We start from the raw sequence: 14,974 nt of genomic DNA, 5'->3' as shown, positions 1-14,974 counted from the left end.
GCAAAAAGAGTCGTTACTACCTTCGATTAATTGTGTGCGACCTTATATTTAAAAAAAAAAATAAGAATTACATTAAAGACTGCTTTCCCTTATTTCTCTTTTCCTGGGTTGGATATGCACCCGGGGAATTATCAATAAAGAGACAGACTGAAAGGACCTGTTTGAGGAGGGACCTGTTGGTTGGAGAAATAGTTTTGCTCAATTCACAGTCCTTAGTGCCCAATAGCCAACAGATGTCCTGGGTGTTAGAGCCCTCATCAGTCCGAATATAATCCTGAACCTTCTCTATTTTATCCGAGGAAATACCAGCGGTAGGGGCTAGTGAAAAGAGCACAGGACAAGAGTCAAGAGACCCAGGATTTTTGGCTACTTGCCTGCTGCATAACTTCAGTCATTTAACCTCTTTGTGCCTGTTTCCTCATCTGTAAAATGGGGATAAAAGAGCTGTTCTCCCTCCCTCTTAGACTGCAACCGATCTGATAATCTTGAATCAAGCCTAGCACAGTTTTGGGCACTTAGCAAGTGCTTAAGAGGTACCATTATCATGCCTTTAAATGTATGTACATCTTCACTGCACGTCAACTACGATAATTTCATCCTAAAAGAATTCCTGGGTTTAACAGAGTCCGATCCTTTGAGTTAGTGTTAGCCTGTCAGATATAAATCCCTTCTTCAGTACATCTATTTCCTGGGAAACATTCTTGATGTCTCATCCTCAGCTATTCTAATAGGAAGAGCAAGTAAAACCTTGACTCTACCCTAGAACTCCTCCTCCTGATCATGTTACCCTATCAGTCACCTTAGTAGGCAGGTGAATATCTGTTTGTTATTCATTTACTTGCTTCTCTTTTGATCATTTATATGCTTATATCCATTTATATTGGGAAATTTATTGACCACCTCCCCCCGCCACACACACACACACACACCCCCCACACCACACCCCCCCCTTCCTTAGATTGTAGCTTTTAGAGAGCAAGCCCCTGCCTTTCACTTTTGAAGTATGTTTTCAAGTTCCTAGTACAGTGCTCGGCACACAGAGGGCAATCAATGCATGTTGTTGATGAGGTGTTGATGACGCTAACTCTCAGTCAGATGATTGGCTGATTTTTTTTCTGATTTAGTATTAGTTTTAAAATCTCTACTGAATTTACACTGGGCTGGGAGTGGTAGAAGCATTTAGACTATGTTTCCTCACTGCCAGTAGCTCAGTGGAAAACCTGGGCATTCCTTCTTGTTTCTAAAGGCACCATCAAAAGTACCAAAACTTTTGGGACCCTATTAAGCTTAATATTTCCAGAAATATTTCTGGAAATGACATTTAATATTTAATGCGTAATATTTTCAGAAATATTTCCAGAATATTTCCATATTCTGGAAATAAAGTAGACTGATTTATATCGGTGGGGGCTCGGCCTCCCAACAAATAGCTCTAGGTCTGTTTTCTGAAAGCAACAGGCTGAAAAATCATAAGCCTCCCTTTTCTTGAGGCTATTTCTTCCTCTCATTTGAGGGTTTCCTAAGAGCATATGTTAATCTATAAAAGGGATTCTTCCAAATTTACCAATAATAATCATAATGTATCAGAATAATAATGATCAGATTTCAACTGCAACTCAGTGAAGAGTCAGACCAAACATAAATCTGATGCTAGGGTGTCTGAGATTGAGAAAAACTACTAGAAAACAACCTGAGGTTTGGCCATAGCAAAGATTTAGCCAGCAAGCTACTCTCCAGACTTTCTATCAGAGAGGAGCTAGAACTTTTAAATGAAATGTGAAATTGAGTGCTGGGAACTGCCCGATGGGAATTGCTGTGCTGGATGCTGCACCCAAAGTAAGGTGATTTCAGTCATTTCAGGAACAGCAGCAGGATGGTATGTGATTATCTGGCTCAAGATAATCAATCAACCAATGATATTTACTGAGCGCTACTATGTATAGAGCACTGTATAAAGTGCTTGGGAGAGTACAATACAATAGAGTTCACCATCCCTGAACACAAGGAACTTACAGAAACTCTGCATATACATAGGGATACCACATCTATGAGAGTGGATAAAACGGCTAATCTGGGAAACCTCACCTACAGTAATGTCAATTAACACAATTTAGTCATACTGGCAACAACAAAAAATCTCTAACTCCTTTTCACCTTCATACTACCACAGATAACTAAATTCAGAACCATGCAACAAGAGCCAAATACATACATGTACATGTACACACTACATGTATATAGTTTGTGGTAGATGAAGGTAATGATTTTGCAATCTCCCTAGTCCTGGCAGGACAAGTGCATCACCTACCTCATTGACTCTTCTAGGCCATTTCAACTACTGCTGACAGCTACTGGCAACATTTCTGATTTTCACTTTGCTTTCACATATCAAACTCTGTGATAGAACTATAAAAGCTCAAAGAGTTGAAATTCAGACATAGTAGAACTCCACTCATATCATTTTTGTTAGTTTCCTTCCCAGTGAAGATTCCCATTGAATATGTCTAACACCATTTTAAATACCTGGCAAGAGATCATCTCTAGTGCTTACACTGGTTATTACTCAAACTACTCCAAGGTTTTATGGCAGCTATTTCTAGCTCGACAACGTACTCCTGCCCTCTGATGCCACTGGTTAATGCTGACCTTATGCTTCACATCCTTTAGGGTCCTTAGGTCCTCAGCATCTTATCTCTAAAAAATTCCTTGGGAATCTGCCCATTCACCAAGGTGAATCCCCTGGCTAGCAAGATGTTTTTCACTCCTCTGTGGCTGCACTCTCTCTTATGCAATGCCGAGGAGAGAAAAGCAGAAGGAAGACAAATAGAACATTTTTCAGGTTGCAATCCATCTTGAAAAGTCAAAACTACTCCAGTCATTTATAAGAAATGTTATTTTAAAGCATGAACCTAGGCTTTGAAACTGTTTGCTGTCAAGGTATGATTAAACATGATCCACAGAGCCAGGAAGGGGACAGAGAAAAGTTTAAAATGATGGAACACATTTAGCAATAAGTGCTCCATAAGTGGGTGGATTAAAATCTGTTTTTTTACTAATTTGCTTTTTGCAGAATGCCTAAGAAAAGCACCATTCTGACAAATGTTTCCAAAGACTGAAATCTGGCTATGAAATATCATTCTTTCAAATTTGGCAGCTTTCTGCTTGAATTTAATCCTGGACACAGCAGGCAAATGGCAGAGGTAAACGCTTTTTCCCTGTTATCCATAGAATGCACGTTCACTGGCACTAGCTCCCTAGAGAGGTAGCCGTGCTAGCTTTCATCCACATTCCATCCATGCAACATGTTCAATTTTCATTTTTTAAGGCTTTATCTCACAGTTGACTGGCTCAAAAGAACTGTAAAATACCATACTGACAACCACCACCACTATCACTTTTCTTCAATCACAGAAGGCCTGAAATGATCCATTTGCTGGATTAACACTATAAATGACCCCTCCTGCCACTTTTTTTTTAAGGTGATTAGCAGAGGGCAGAGTGCATCAAAAAGGAAATGCATCTAGACAAGCTAAAATCAAAGGCACAGGCTTTCAACTGTTCATGTATCTTAGATGATTATACATCACATGGGACAAAATATGTCAAAAAATCGTTAAAGCAACTGGCATCAGACCATTTTGGGGTCCACTTAATTTTCTGTCAAAATGTAAATGCTTATTTTTACTTCAGTTCCACTTTGTACTGAAGCCTTTCCTAACCACACTGTCCAAGTCCAATTTATTTACCGATTTATTTTCAATCTCAAATTTATGTAACAATGAATGACAGTACTGGGGAGACTGCAATAGAGCTCTGGGTCTGGAAAGTGACTATGGAAGGCAATTCCTAACCCATTACCCTTGTTAAAGGAGAATTACGCACAACTGTCCATGGTCTCTTTAAAGTAAAAATGACACAGTAGAATCCTACTACTAAGACAACACCTGAGGACAAGAGCATCTGATTTAAAATCCTTTTTCTGATTTTTTGGACAAGGCCTTATTTTCCCTTACACATGGAAATTATCTTTGCAATCCATTTTCTCCTTTTTTTTCTGAAAGACATATGCAAAGAACTGACATACCAGAGAGCAACCGGTTATATCCTTAATGTATCTTCCTTCAACATCCAATTGTTTTTCAGTAAACGAGCATTTTTTAAAAAAACAAATGAACAGGAACAGTATTTCCCGGTTGAAGAAAGCAAAACTGAAGATAGCTCTGAATTTAAGCATTTTTCACAATGAAAAACAAATTATTTTTCTTTATAAAGAATTTCTAGGTGACATTTATGTGGAATAATTCACATTCTATAATGAAAATAATTACTACTTTTCATCTAAGAATTTCAAAAATAAAAGGTCTAAAGTAAATAGCATATATACACATTTATTTTCTTTAAAGTTTTAACTTAAAAAAATCTCAATTAAATCTACCACCTTTATTATGAGGGACCGATGGTTCTTCAACTGAGAACATATAAATCAAGATGGCACAAAATATTAAGAATTATTATCCAAACTGGCCAAATGTGCCAGAACTTGTTGGTCCAAACCCCTTTTCGCCATTTTCTGACCAGAACTGGTGTCAGAACTTTCCTACAAAGTACAAAGCAGTGTAAGAAAAACAAGATGGCAAACAGCATCTTAAGACTGTCTTTACTTCAAGTCGACAATGTCTTCATCAAAGGAAGTGGTGAGTTGAAATGGACTGCTGGATGGTGGACTTTCCTCTCTGTTTGCAGAAGTATCAGGGTCAGAGCTTGTTGAAAGGTGGCGTCCATCAGAATTACTTTCAGAAAGAGGTTTTTCAAAAGAGCCTGATATGATCCTGCAAGGAAGAGAAAACCCCCGTCGGGGGGCAGAGGAAACAATGAAGAACCTTTACGACCACTTACATCCTCTGGTCAAGGAGCCCGTCAACTGCCTCAGTTAGTCCCACTTCTCTTAGTTCTAGGACAGACCCCTACTTAAGGGAGCCAGCTTTCTCTCATCTATCACCAAATCCTGAGAGGCTTTGGGTCAAATCAGTTGGGTTACCTGCGTCGGAATTGACTGTTATAAAAACGATTACAGGGCTGGTGTAATGAAATATGCCTTCCCTCCAAGTAGCTGCAGGGACTCATTTGGGAAGTGACCAAAGAGAGCTTTGGGGTTTTGTCTCTTCAGAAGCACTAATATCCTCCAGGTCCTCCCTGAGAAGCATACGAAACACGTTACTTCTGCTGATTTTTTTAAATAAGGGGGCAATAACGAGGCACAGAAGAGGCAGAATGGAAACTATTGCCAGCATTTAGATATCAGTACATCTGGCTGAAAGCCAAGTTTCAGCTAAACATCAATCAACTGATTCAACATCTACCCCCAAGAACTATAGGTGATGATGGGTATGTTGGTAGTGAGAGAAGACACCAGAATCGAAAACCTAATAGAGTCATTTTCCAATTATCCACAGTGACTGGAAAGCAACTTGATTGATAATTGATAAACTAGGAATACTTGGAATGCTGGGAATGCTTTGGAAACCCTGGAAATTTAGGGCACAGGTTATGCAGATTTAATAATAATAATGTTGGTATTTGTTAAGCGCTTACTATATGCAGGGCACTGTTCTAAGCGCTGGGGTAGATACAGGGTAATCAGGTTATCCCACATGAGGCTCACAGTTAATCCCCATTTTCCAGATGAGGTAACTGCGGCACAGAGAAGTTAAGTGACTTGCCCAAAGTCACACAGCTGACAAGTGGCAGAACCGGGAGTCGAACCCATGACCTCTGACTCGGAAGCCCAGGCTCTTTCCACTGAGCCATGCTGCTTCACCAAGTGTTTCTTCTATCACCCGGAATAATTAATAAATGGCTAGTCAACTGCTACAACATGAAGGAGAAAGGGAGCTGGAAGCAAGGTCATGGAGTACTGTCCCAGGTATATGGGGACAGAGTGGGGCTTTATCTGGCCACCGTAGTTGGAGCAAGACCTAGTGGCAAGAGCATGGGTTTGGGAGCCACAGGACATGGGTTCTAATTCCGGCTCTGCCACTTGTCTGCTGTGTGACCTTGGGCAAGTCACTAAACTTCTCTGTGCCTCAGTTACCTCATCTGTAAAATGGGGATTAAGACTGTGAGCCCCATGTGGGGTGGGGACTGTATCCAGCCTGATTAGCTTATAACTACCCCAGCCCTTAGAACAGTGCTCAGCACAGAGTAAGCGCTTAACAAATATCATCATTATTGTTATTATTACTATGCCCTTGGGGGAATTCTGGCAGAAGCAAATTTCTCACTGCCTGTCCTCAAATTTATTCAGTGCTTCCTGTGTGCAGAGTATTGTACTAAGTATTATTATTATTATTATCTGGAGAAGAAAGCCCGTAAAGTAGTAGTAGTAGAAGTGGCAGTAAAGACATTTACTGAGCACCTACTGAAGCAGCATGGAATAGTGGATAGAGCACAGGCCTGGGAATCTGAAGGTCATGGATTCTAATCCCGGATCCACCACTTGTCTGCTGTGTGACCTTGGGCAAGTCACTTCACTTCTCTGGGCCTCAGTTCCCTCATCTGTCAAATGGGGATTGAGACTGTGAGCCCTGCCTGGGACAGGGACTGTGTCCAACCTGATTTTGCTTGTACCCACCTCAGTGCTTAGTACAGGACCTAGCACATAGTAAGTGTTTAACAAATACCATAATCATCATTATTATTATTATTACACTCTACTAAGCCCTTGGGAAAGTACAACAGACACATAATATATGTTCCCAGCCCATAAATAAAATTTACAAATGGGATAATCAGAGTAAATCAAATGACTGAACACAAATTCTGAGGGCAGATGTAAATAAATATATAAATGCTACAAGTGGTTCATAAGTTCCATGTGATTTTGGTCTTTTTAGACACCCAGCTCAGCCTCTCTGCAATTTCCAGCTCTGTTTTAACTTTTTTCTGTTGTTTCTTTATGCTCATGGTTCAAGGTTGAATGGTATTTATGGAGATCTCCCGTCAGTTCTACGTCAGCCCAGTCAAACTCACTTCCTCTCCTAGTGACTGTTGCTTGAATCTCAGCTTTTGCAAATTTAACAGGGAAGTAATCCTAGTCCCTCCCCTCTAGCCCAGCCCTCCCAGATATATACTAGCCCCTGCTCTTTCCACCAGACTATGCTGTTTCTCATAAGGTTCTCACAGCTTCCAGCTTCCCTGTTTCCTTTCCTCATACCCTGAACTTTCCCCCATCCCCCCAGTCCTCCCATGCCCACTCCTAGTCTGCATATCTTCTTTGAGTGTTTTTTTTCTACAGTTCCAAGGCTGCCAATTCCCACTGGGGACCTCGCTGCTCTTGCTGCCACTGTTCTCCATCTTCCTTGACTGGCAAAACTTGTCTTCTAGGGCAATAATCACAGGAAGCTGGGGTCAGATTTGAGTGCTACGTGGGGAGGACAGGTGGTAGGCAATGATGGGGTGTGGGGTTGGTTAAGACAAGATCCAAGGTTCTTCTTTGCCAACCCTCCCCATCTGCTCCTCTGGCAGCACCTCCAGTCTGCTCTTCTCCTGTACTACTTCTGAGACTGCAAAGTCAACTTTCCCCAGCCCTCTGATTTTGCAGCCTCAGAACGTAAGCACTGCAAGCTGAGGAAGTGGCCAGTGAAAGTGACAGTGGCCAAGACAGGTGAGGGACTCAATAACATTGGAGCGGTGTAAAAAATTAAAGGAAGGGCATGTAGGGACTGGGACCACGGGGGTGGGGGGGAATTTCAATCAATCTTTTAATGATATTTACTGAGCACTTACGGTATGCAGATCACTGAATTAAGCACTTGGGAGGGTTCAGTTAGAATTAGTAGATATGATCCCTGCCCTGCTCAGTCAGTTGTATTTACTGAGCGCTTACTGTGTGCAGAGCACTGTACTAAGTGCTTGGGAGAGTACATTATAACAATATTACAGACACATTCCCTGTCTAGAGGGTTCAATCTAATGGGGAAGAAAGTGACACCAAAATACACTCATCTGCTAGATTGTAAACTCCTTGACGGCAGGTAACGTGTCTACCAACTGTACTGTACTCTTCCAAGTGCTTAGTACAGTGCTCTGAACAAAGAGCTCAATAAATACCATTAATTGATTGCTAAATTTCAGATGATGGGGCAATAGAGCACTTGAGATATATACATAAATGCTAGGGGTTGAAGGGATTTAAGTACTGAAGTGGTAGTGGGAAGATATAGGTGAGGAGAATAATGATTAGGAACAGTTCAGATGGAGAAGAAAATCAAAAGCCATTGGATCCCTGGGGAGAACTGGGTTTAGATCTGAGTTTATCTATCATGAGTTGGCAGGGCTAACTTGAAAAGGAAGAGGTTGTGTGGATCACTTCTGAGATTCCCCCAGAGCAGCAAAATTCACCGTGCTGAGTGGTAATTTCCCAACCCCTATCTAGGACAAAATCTAGATATAGAACTGAACTGCATCATCCCATTCAGTCAAACTTTGCAAGGCCATCCTTAGGGGGAATATGGTGCTAGAGGGACAGCCACTGATCTCACTGGGAAAGGGGGAGGAGTTAGGTTACTTCTCGCTCCCCAGTGCTGCTTTCACGACATTCCACCTCCCCCATCCCTCTCTTTCCCTTCCTTTGAAGTCCATATCATCCACCTGTACCGATCACTCCAGATACCAGTCACGGCCATCTACCACTCCCCAGACCCCACCTCCAACTTTTTGAACCATTTTGATCCCTTTCTCACACTCATTCTGTCTTTTTCCATTCCTACATTGATCCTTGGGGACTTCAAGATCCACACAGATGTTTCCGACTACACTTCCGCTATCCGCTTTTTATCACTCCTCAACTCCACCGACCTCCTGCCCCACCCCTGGGTCTCCCACTCACCAACTTGGACACACACACTTGATCTTGTCATCTCTAGTCACTGTACAATCACTACCCTCACCAACTCTGAAATCCCTGTATCCTACAACAACCTCCTCACCTGCCTTTCTCCCAAACACCTCCCCACTGAAAATTTGCCGTTTCCCCACAGAGACCTCTGATCTTTGGACCCATCCAATTTTCTCAAGTCATCACTCCCCATTTAGCCACCATACCCAAACTAGCAAATTGTCACCCTCAACACCACCCTCTCTACTGAACTCAACACACTTGCTCCCCTATCCCTTTGTTGATCTCATATCACTAACCCACAGCCCTGGATCACCTCCAAAACCCACTTCATTTACTCCTATGAATCAGCCAGAGAATGCTGCTGGGGGAAATCTAGTTATAAGGTCGACCTCATTCACCTCAAGTTCATCCTTGTGAGCTTTAACTCTGCCCTCTCCTCAGCCTAGCACAATTATTTCTCCATCTTATTGACACCAATGCCCATCGCCCTTGCTAGTTGTTTCAGGCATTTAACTCCCACCTCAAAGCCCTGTTCCTCTGCCGCCTCCATTCCTCATCCCTAATGATGTGACTATCTACTTTATTGAGAAAATTGAAACTCTCAGGCATGATCTCCCTAAAATCTCCCCTGCTTTTCTCCAGTCCCTCTCTCTTCTTGCCCCTTCTTCAACTTTCCAATCCTTCCTAGATAGCAGAGGCCTCCTGCCTTCTCTCAAAATCCACCCCTCCACCTGTGCATTCAATCCCATCCCTTCATACCTTAAAAAAACACTTACCCCCTTCCTTCTTCCCTTCCTGACCACCATCTTCGACGGTTCGCTCTCCAATAGCTTCTTCCCTCCTTCTTTCAAACTGCTCATGGCTCCCTATTCTAAAAAAGACCGTCTCTTGACCCCAAGATTCCTTTTAGCTATCACCCCTTCTCCCTCCTACCACCCTCTCTAGTCAGTCCCTTTCATCCCACAGAAACCGCCCTCTCAAAGGTCACAAATCAGCTCCTTCTTCCCAAATCCAGTGGCCTCTACTCCAATGTAATCCTCCTCCATCTCTCATCTGCCTTCAACACTGTTGACCACTCCCTTCCCCTGGAATCTTCCAACCTCAGCTTCACTGACACTGTCCTCTCTTGATTCTCCTCCTATCTTACTGGCCGATCATTCTCAGTCTTTTTTGTGGGCTCCTCTTTGCCTCCCACCTTCTGTGGGGGCCCCTAAAGGTTCAGTTCTGGGTCCCCTTCTATTTTCCATCTACACCCACTTCTTTAGCAAACTCATTCACTCACATGGCTTCAAATACCACCTCTATGCAGATGATTCCCAAATATACATCTCCAGCCCTGATCTCTCTCTCTGTCTCTCTGCAGTCTCACATTTCCTCCTGCCTTCAAGACATTTTTACTGGGATGTCCTGCCATCACCTCCAACTTAACATGTCAAAAACAGAACTCTTTATCTTTTCACCCAAACCCTGTCCTTCCCCTGACTTTCCTATCACTGTAGACAGTACCACCATCCTTCCTGTCTCACAAGCCCATAACCTTGGCATTATCCTTGATTCCTCTCTCTCATTCAACCCACATAGTCAATGCACCACTAAATCCTGTTGGTCCCACCTTCACCACATCGCTAAAATCCGTCCTTACCTCTCCATCCAAACGGCTACCACGTTAACCCAAGCACTTATCCTGTCGCTCCTTGCTGAACTTCCTGCCTCCTGTCTCTCCCCACTCCAATCCACACTTTACTCTGTCGCCCAGATCAGTTTTCTACAAAAATGTTCAGCCAGTGTTTTCCTACTCCTCAAGAACCTCCAGCAGTTGCCCATGTTTCCCCACTCCTCAATAACCTCCAGCGGTTGCCCATCCACCTCCATAACAACTCTCTGGGCATGTCACTCCCCTTCTTAAAAACCTCCGGTGATTGCCTATCAACCTCTGCCCAAGACAAAAACTTCTCACTCTAGGCTTCAAGGTTCTCCATCACCTTGCCCCCTCCTACCTCTCCTCCCTTCTCTCTTTCTACTGCCCACCCCACACTCTCTGCTCCTCTGCCGCCCACCTCCTCACCGTCCCTCGGTCTCGCCTATCCTGCCATCAACCCCTGGGCCACGTCCTCCCATGGTCCTGGAACGTGCTCCCTCCTCACTTCCGACAATCTAATTCTCTTCCCCTCTTCAAAACGCTACCTAGAGCTCACCTCCTCCAAGAGGCCTTCCCAGACTGAGCTTCCCCTTTTCCCTCTGCTCCCCCTCTACCCCCCCTTCACATCCCCTCAGCTAAGCCCTCTTTTCCCCCCTTTCCCTCTGCTCCTCCCCCCTCCCTTCCCCTCCCCTCAGCACTGTGCTCATTTGCTCAATTGTATATATTTTCATTACCCTATTTATTTTGTTAATGAGATGTACATCACCTTGATTCTATTTATTGCTACTGTTTTAATGAGATGTTCATCCCCTTGATTCTATTTATTGCTATTGTTTTTGTCTATCTCCCCCGATTAGACTGTAAGCCCGTCAATGGGCAGGGACTGTCTCTATCTGTTGCCCATTTGTACATTCCAAGTGCTTAGTACAGTGCTCTGCACACAGTAAGTTCTCAATAAATACTATTGAATGAATGAACAACAAACAGGAACTCCTTACCATCAGCTTTAAAACACTCAGTCACCTTGTCCCTTCCTATCTTACCTCGCTACTATCCTACTACCACTCAGCCCACAAACTTCACTCCTCTAATGCCAAACTATTCACTCTACCTCGATCTCACTTATCTCACCACCGGTCTCTCACTTACATCCTATCTCTGGTCTGGAACACCCTTCCTTTTATATATATGACAGACAGTAACTCTCTCCAACGTCAAAGCCTTTTTGAAGGCACATCTCCTTCAGGAGCCCTTCCCTGACTACCCTTTTCCTCTTTTCCCACGCTTTTCTGTGTCACCTGACTTCCTTCTTTTATTCACCACCCATGCCACCCCGTCTGTATAGCCCTTTTGTACATATCTGTAATTTATTTGTTTATATTAATGTCTGCCTCCCCCTCTAGACTGTAAGCTCCTTGTGGGCAGGGAATGTGTCTGTTATATTGTTGTGCTGTACTCTCCCAAGCACTTATTACAGTGCCCACCATACAGTAAGCATTCAGTAAATATGACTGATCAATCTAGGGGCAGTACATCTCAACTGTGGCACCACCTTGGACCAAGTCCCTGGAACCAATGAATGTTTGGTCCTGCATCAAATATGCCTGCTGCTTTCTAGGAGGTGAAGGGCCCCCTAGGGCATGAGCTTGGGGCAACTGCCCAGATTCATCCCCCAAATCCCTTAATATTGAAGCTGTTAAAGCTACAGCTATTTGGTCAAAACATATTTTTGTCTCAGTCAATCATATTTATTGAACATTTACTATGTGCAGAGCACTCTACTAAGCATTTGGGAGAGTACAATATAACAAAAAACAGACACATTCCCTGCCCAATAAGAGCTTACAGTCTAGAAGGGAAGACAGACATAGAAATTACAGATATGTACAAAAGCACTGGTGGGGCTGGGGGGAGGCAATGAACAAAGACACAAACAATAACAGGGTGATGTTGAAGGGAGTGGGAGAAATGGCTTAGTCAGGGAAGGCCTCTTGGAGGAGATGTGCCTTCATTAAGGCTCTGAAGGGGGGAGAGTATTCTAAAGAGTCCACAGATGACTGAGCTGACAGGGTTCAACGTGAAGGAGTACGTGCTTTACCTGCCTTCAAAGAACTTAAACTATGCATATACAATAATTACTGAAAAGTGGTCAGGGAAGGGTCAAATCATGTACTAGGCAGGTGATGGGCAAGTAACTGGGGTTATTTAGGGAAATATAGCGCTTCCAAGAGTCACTAAGCCTTGTACAACTAGTGGCCATTTTAACACAGTTGCAGGAAAAGGCTCCTTGCCATCCTGCTAGGCAAGGAGCTGGATGTAGTGGCGAGAGGTAGCCAGGGCTGGCCTACTTTCCAGTTTGCAGTCCTTCCCCTTGGGAAACACGGACAGTTTCACAGACCCTTCCTTAAAATTCAGGTGCAAGTTGCCCTGGGCTTCCCATGTTACCTGTCACTGCTAGTGGATCGAATTGCTCCCCGCTTAGGGTCTCCATCAGATCGTTTTCGAGGGGTCTTCTTTTGTTTCTGGGCCACTTCTGACTTAGGCCCTGCTTCGTCAGAGAGGCCTACATGAGAGAGGGAATTGTCTTTTGAAATAAAGTATTACTACACTCAAAACTTTACAGCTCTAGGATTCTATATTGTGTTCTTAAGGACATAACTACATAACAAATGACTGTCATTTTCTTTGTCTAGTATTTGTGCTGTACAATAACGACTGCTGGTGGGCTTTTTGATGGCCCACTTGGGTACTACTAGGCAGGTGGATCAAATTATCAAAGGTTTCCTTCCCCCTTTCCCCACAGAACATTACTTTTAGGACTAGCCAAGTTTCTGTCTGGTGGAAATCAGCTTTTTTTCCTCATTTTTTTTTGTAGAATGGAAACTGTCCATAAATCACACTAGTTGGCAAAACTAAAAAAACTAACATCAAAATTACATTAAATTTTACCTAGAAGTTCTTTACGTGTCCTGCTTGCTATTTCTTTAATTTCCATTCGGGAAAGAGACAAAGAGTGAGTAACAGGAATGGCTGAAATGCCAGCTGAAGTTGGGGTGGTGATGACCTTGGGGACTAAGGGTGATTTTAGTGGTCGTTCAATGCTTCTGCCAACAAGGTTTCTGAGAGGTATCTTGTACAGATTTTTAAACTGAACCTCACCTGAAATACAATAAGAAAAAATAATGAGATTTTTTTCCCCCATAATTTAAATCTCTTGCAAATTTCTTTTCAGGTGAACACAGACTCTTGGAAAAAGCTAAAGAAGAAATAATTCTCCTTGATGTATTTATCCTCAATCTGGAAAGGCTATGACAGCAGTTATGACTGATAGCTATTTCTGAGCATCCTAATTTCCTAAGTTAGTTTTTTCCACAAATGAATATTACTGGTTCTTTAACTAATTCTGAACCACATCTCTCTGAATACAAACAAGAGAAACTGCAAAATAAATATAAAATCTCATTTTTAGGCTGTGACTTTTCCAGGGAGTTCTCAGCCCTAAATCCAAGTTGAAACATCCCCAGAGTTACTTGAGAAACTCCCAGAACCCCATTAGCTTCTGTGAGGTCCTGAAGCCCTGCAGTTCTCCCCTTCCCAGAACAGAAAGGATTTGGGGGATCTCTGTCCAGCAAACTCCAAATCCCTTCAACCAAATCCCTTGTCTCAGCCCCAGGCAACTCCACGAAAGCAAAGGAATCATTCAGGGACTAGTCCATCACCTGCTTCCCAGGCTTGGCTCTCCAGAAAGGCCTCCATTCCTCTCCCTCAGCTTCTCAGATCCCTGCCTCTCCCTGGCACCCAGAGATTCTCCTGCAGCCCATATTATAGGCAGGTGACAAGATCAGAGATCTCAATAACTTTTAATTGACATCTAGCAAGTACAGAAACAGCGTGGCCTAGTGGATAGAATATGAACCCGGGAGTCAGAAGGACCTGAGTCCTAATACCAGCTCCGTCACTTATCTGCTACTTGATCTTGGACAAGCTACTTAACTTATAAATAAGATTACTAAATATGATTGAACGAATGAACAAACTTCTCTATGCCTCAGTTTTCTTATCTGTAAAATGGGGATTGAGACTGGGAGCCTTATGGAGGACAGGGACTGTTGTATCCAACCCAATTATCTTGTATCTAAGCCAGAGCTTAGTACAGTGTCTGGCACATAGTAAGCCCTTAACAAATACCCTTATTACTATTTAGTGCATTTTTCAAGTAAACAAATGAACTGAATTCCAGTCCAAACCACTTTCTCTATCTAGGATGCTGTTTGGATTTCTGGTTGAGAAAGGAGATGGGTTTCCTAAGCAGATGGCATCCTGTGAAGTGTCTACCAACTCTGTTGTACTGTACTTACCCAAGCGCTTAGTACAGTGCTCTGCACATAATAAGCATTCAATAAATACCTCTGATTGATCTTGACCAGTTATATTGC

General features: G+C 43.0%; 1 protein-coding gene and 1 long non-coding RNA gene across 3 annotated transcripts in view; one reads left to right on the top strand and one right to left on the bottom strand.

Annotated features, from left to right (window-relative positions):
• Positions 1-55: 55 nt before the first annotated feature.
• The window catches only part of GARNL3 (GTPase activating Rap/RanGAP domain like 3), a 160,870-nt gene continuing 145,951 nt past the window's right edge, over positions 56-14,974 (bottom strand). For both annotated transcript variants that reach the window (XM_029062881.2, XM_029062882.2), the window contains 3 exons: positions 13,488-13,697; positions 12,984-13,101; positions 56-4,829 (listed from right to left, as the gene is read on the bottom strand). In XM_029062881.2, coding sequence (XP_028918714.1) covers positions 4,658-4,829; positions 12,984-13,101; positions 13,488-13,697 — 500 coding nt within the window. In that variant the 3' untranslated portion in view covers positions 56-4,657. The remainder of the gene's footprint in view (positions 4,830-12,983; positions 13,102-13,487; positions 13,698-14,974) is intronic.
• LOC114811182 lies at positions 3,144-14,006 on the top strand. The gene is made up of 2 exons (XR_003758858.2): positions 3,144-3,200; positions 13,771-14,006. It is a non-coding gene; the product is annotated as an uncharacterized LOC114811182 (long non-coding RNA).

Source organism: Ornithorhynchus anatinus, chromosome 4, assembly GCF_004115215.2.
Source record: "Ornithorhynchus anatinus isolate Pmale09 chromosome 4, mOrnAna1.pri.v4, whole genome shotgun sequence".
Taxonomy (NCBI): Eukaryota; Metazoa; Chordata; class Mammalia; order Monotremata; family Ornithorhynchidae; genus Ornithorhynchus; species Ornithorhynchus anatinus.
The sequence above is the reverse complement of the archived record's forward strand: the minus strand, read 5'-3'. Positions and strand labels throughout refer to the sequence as shown.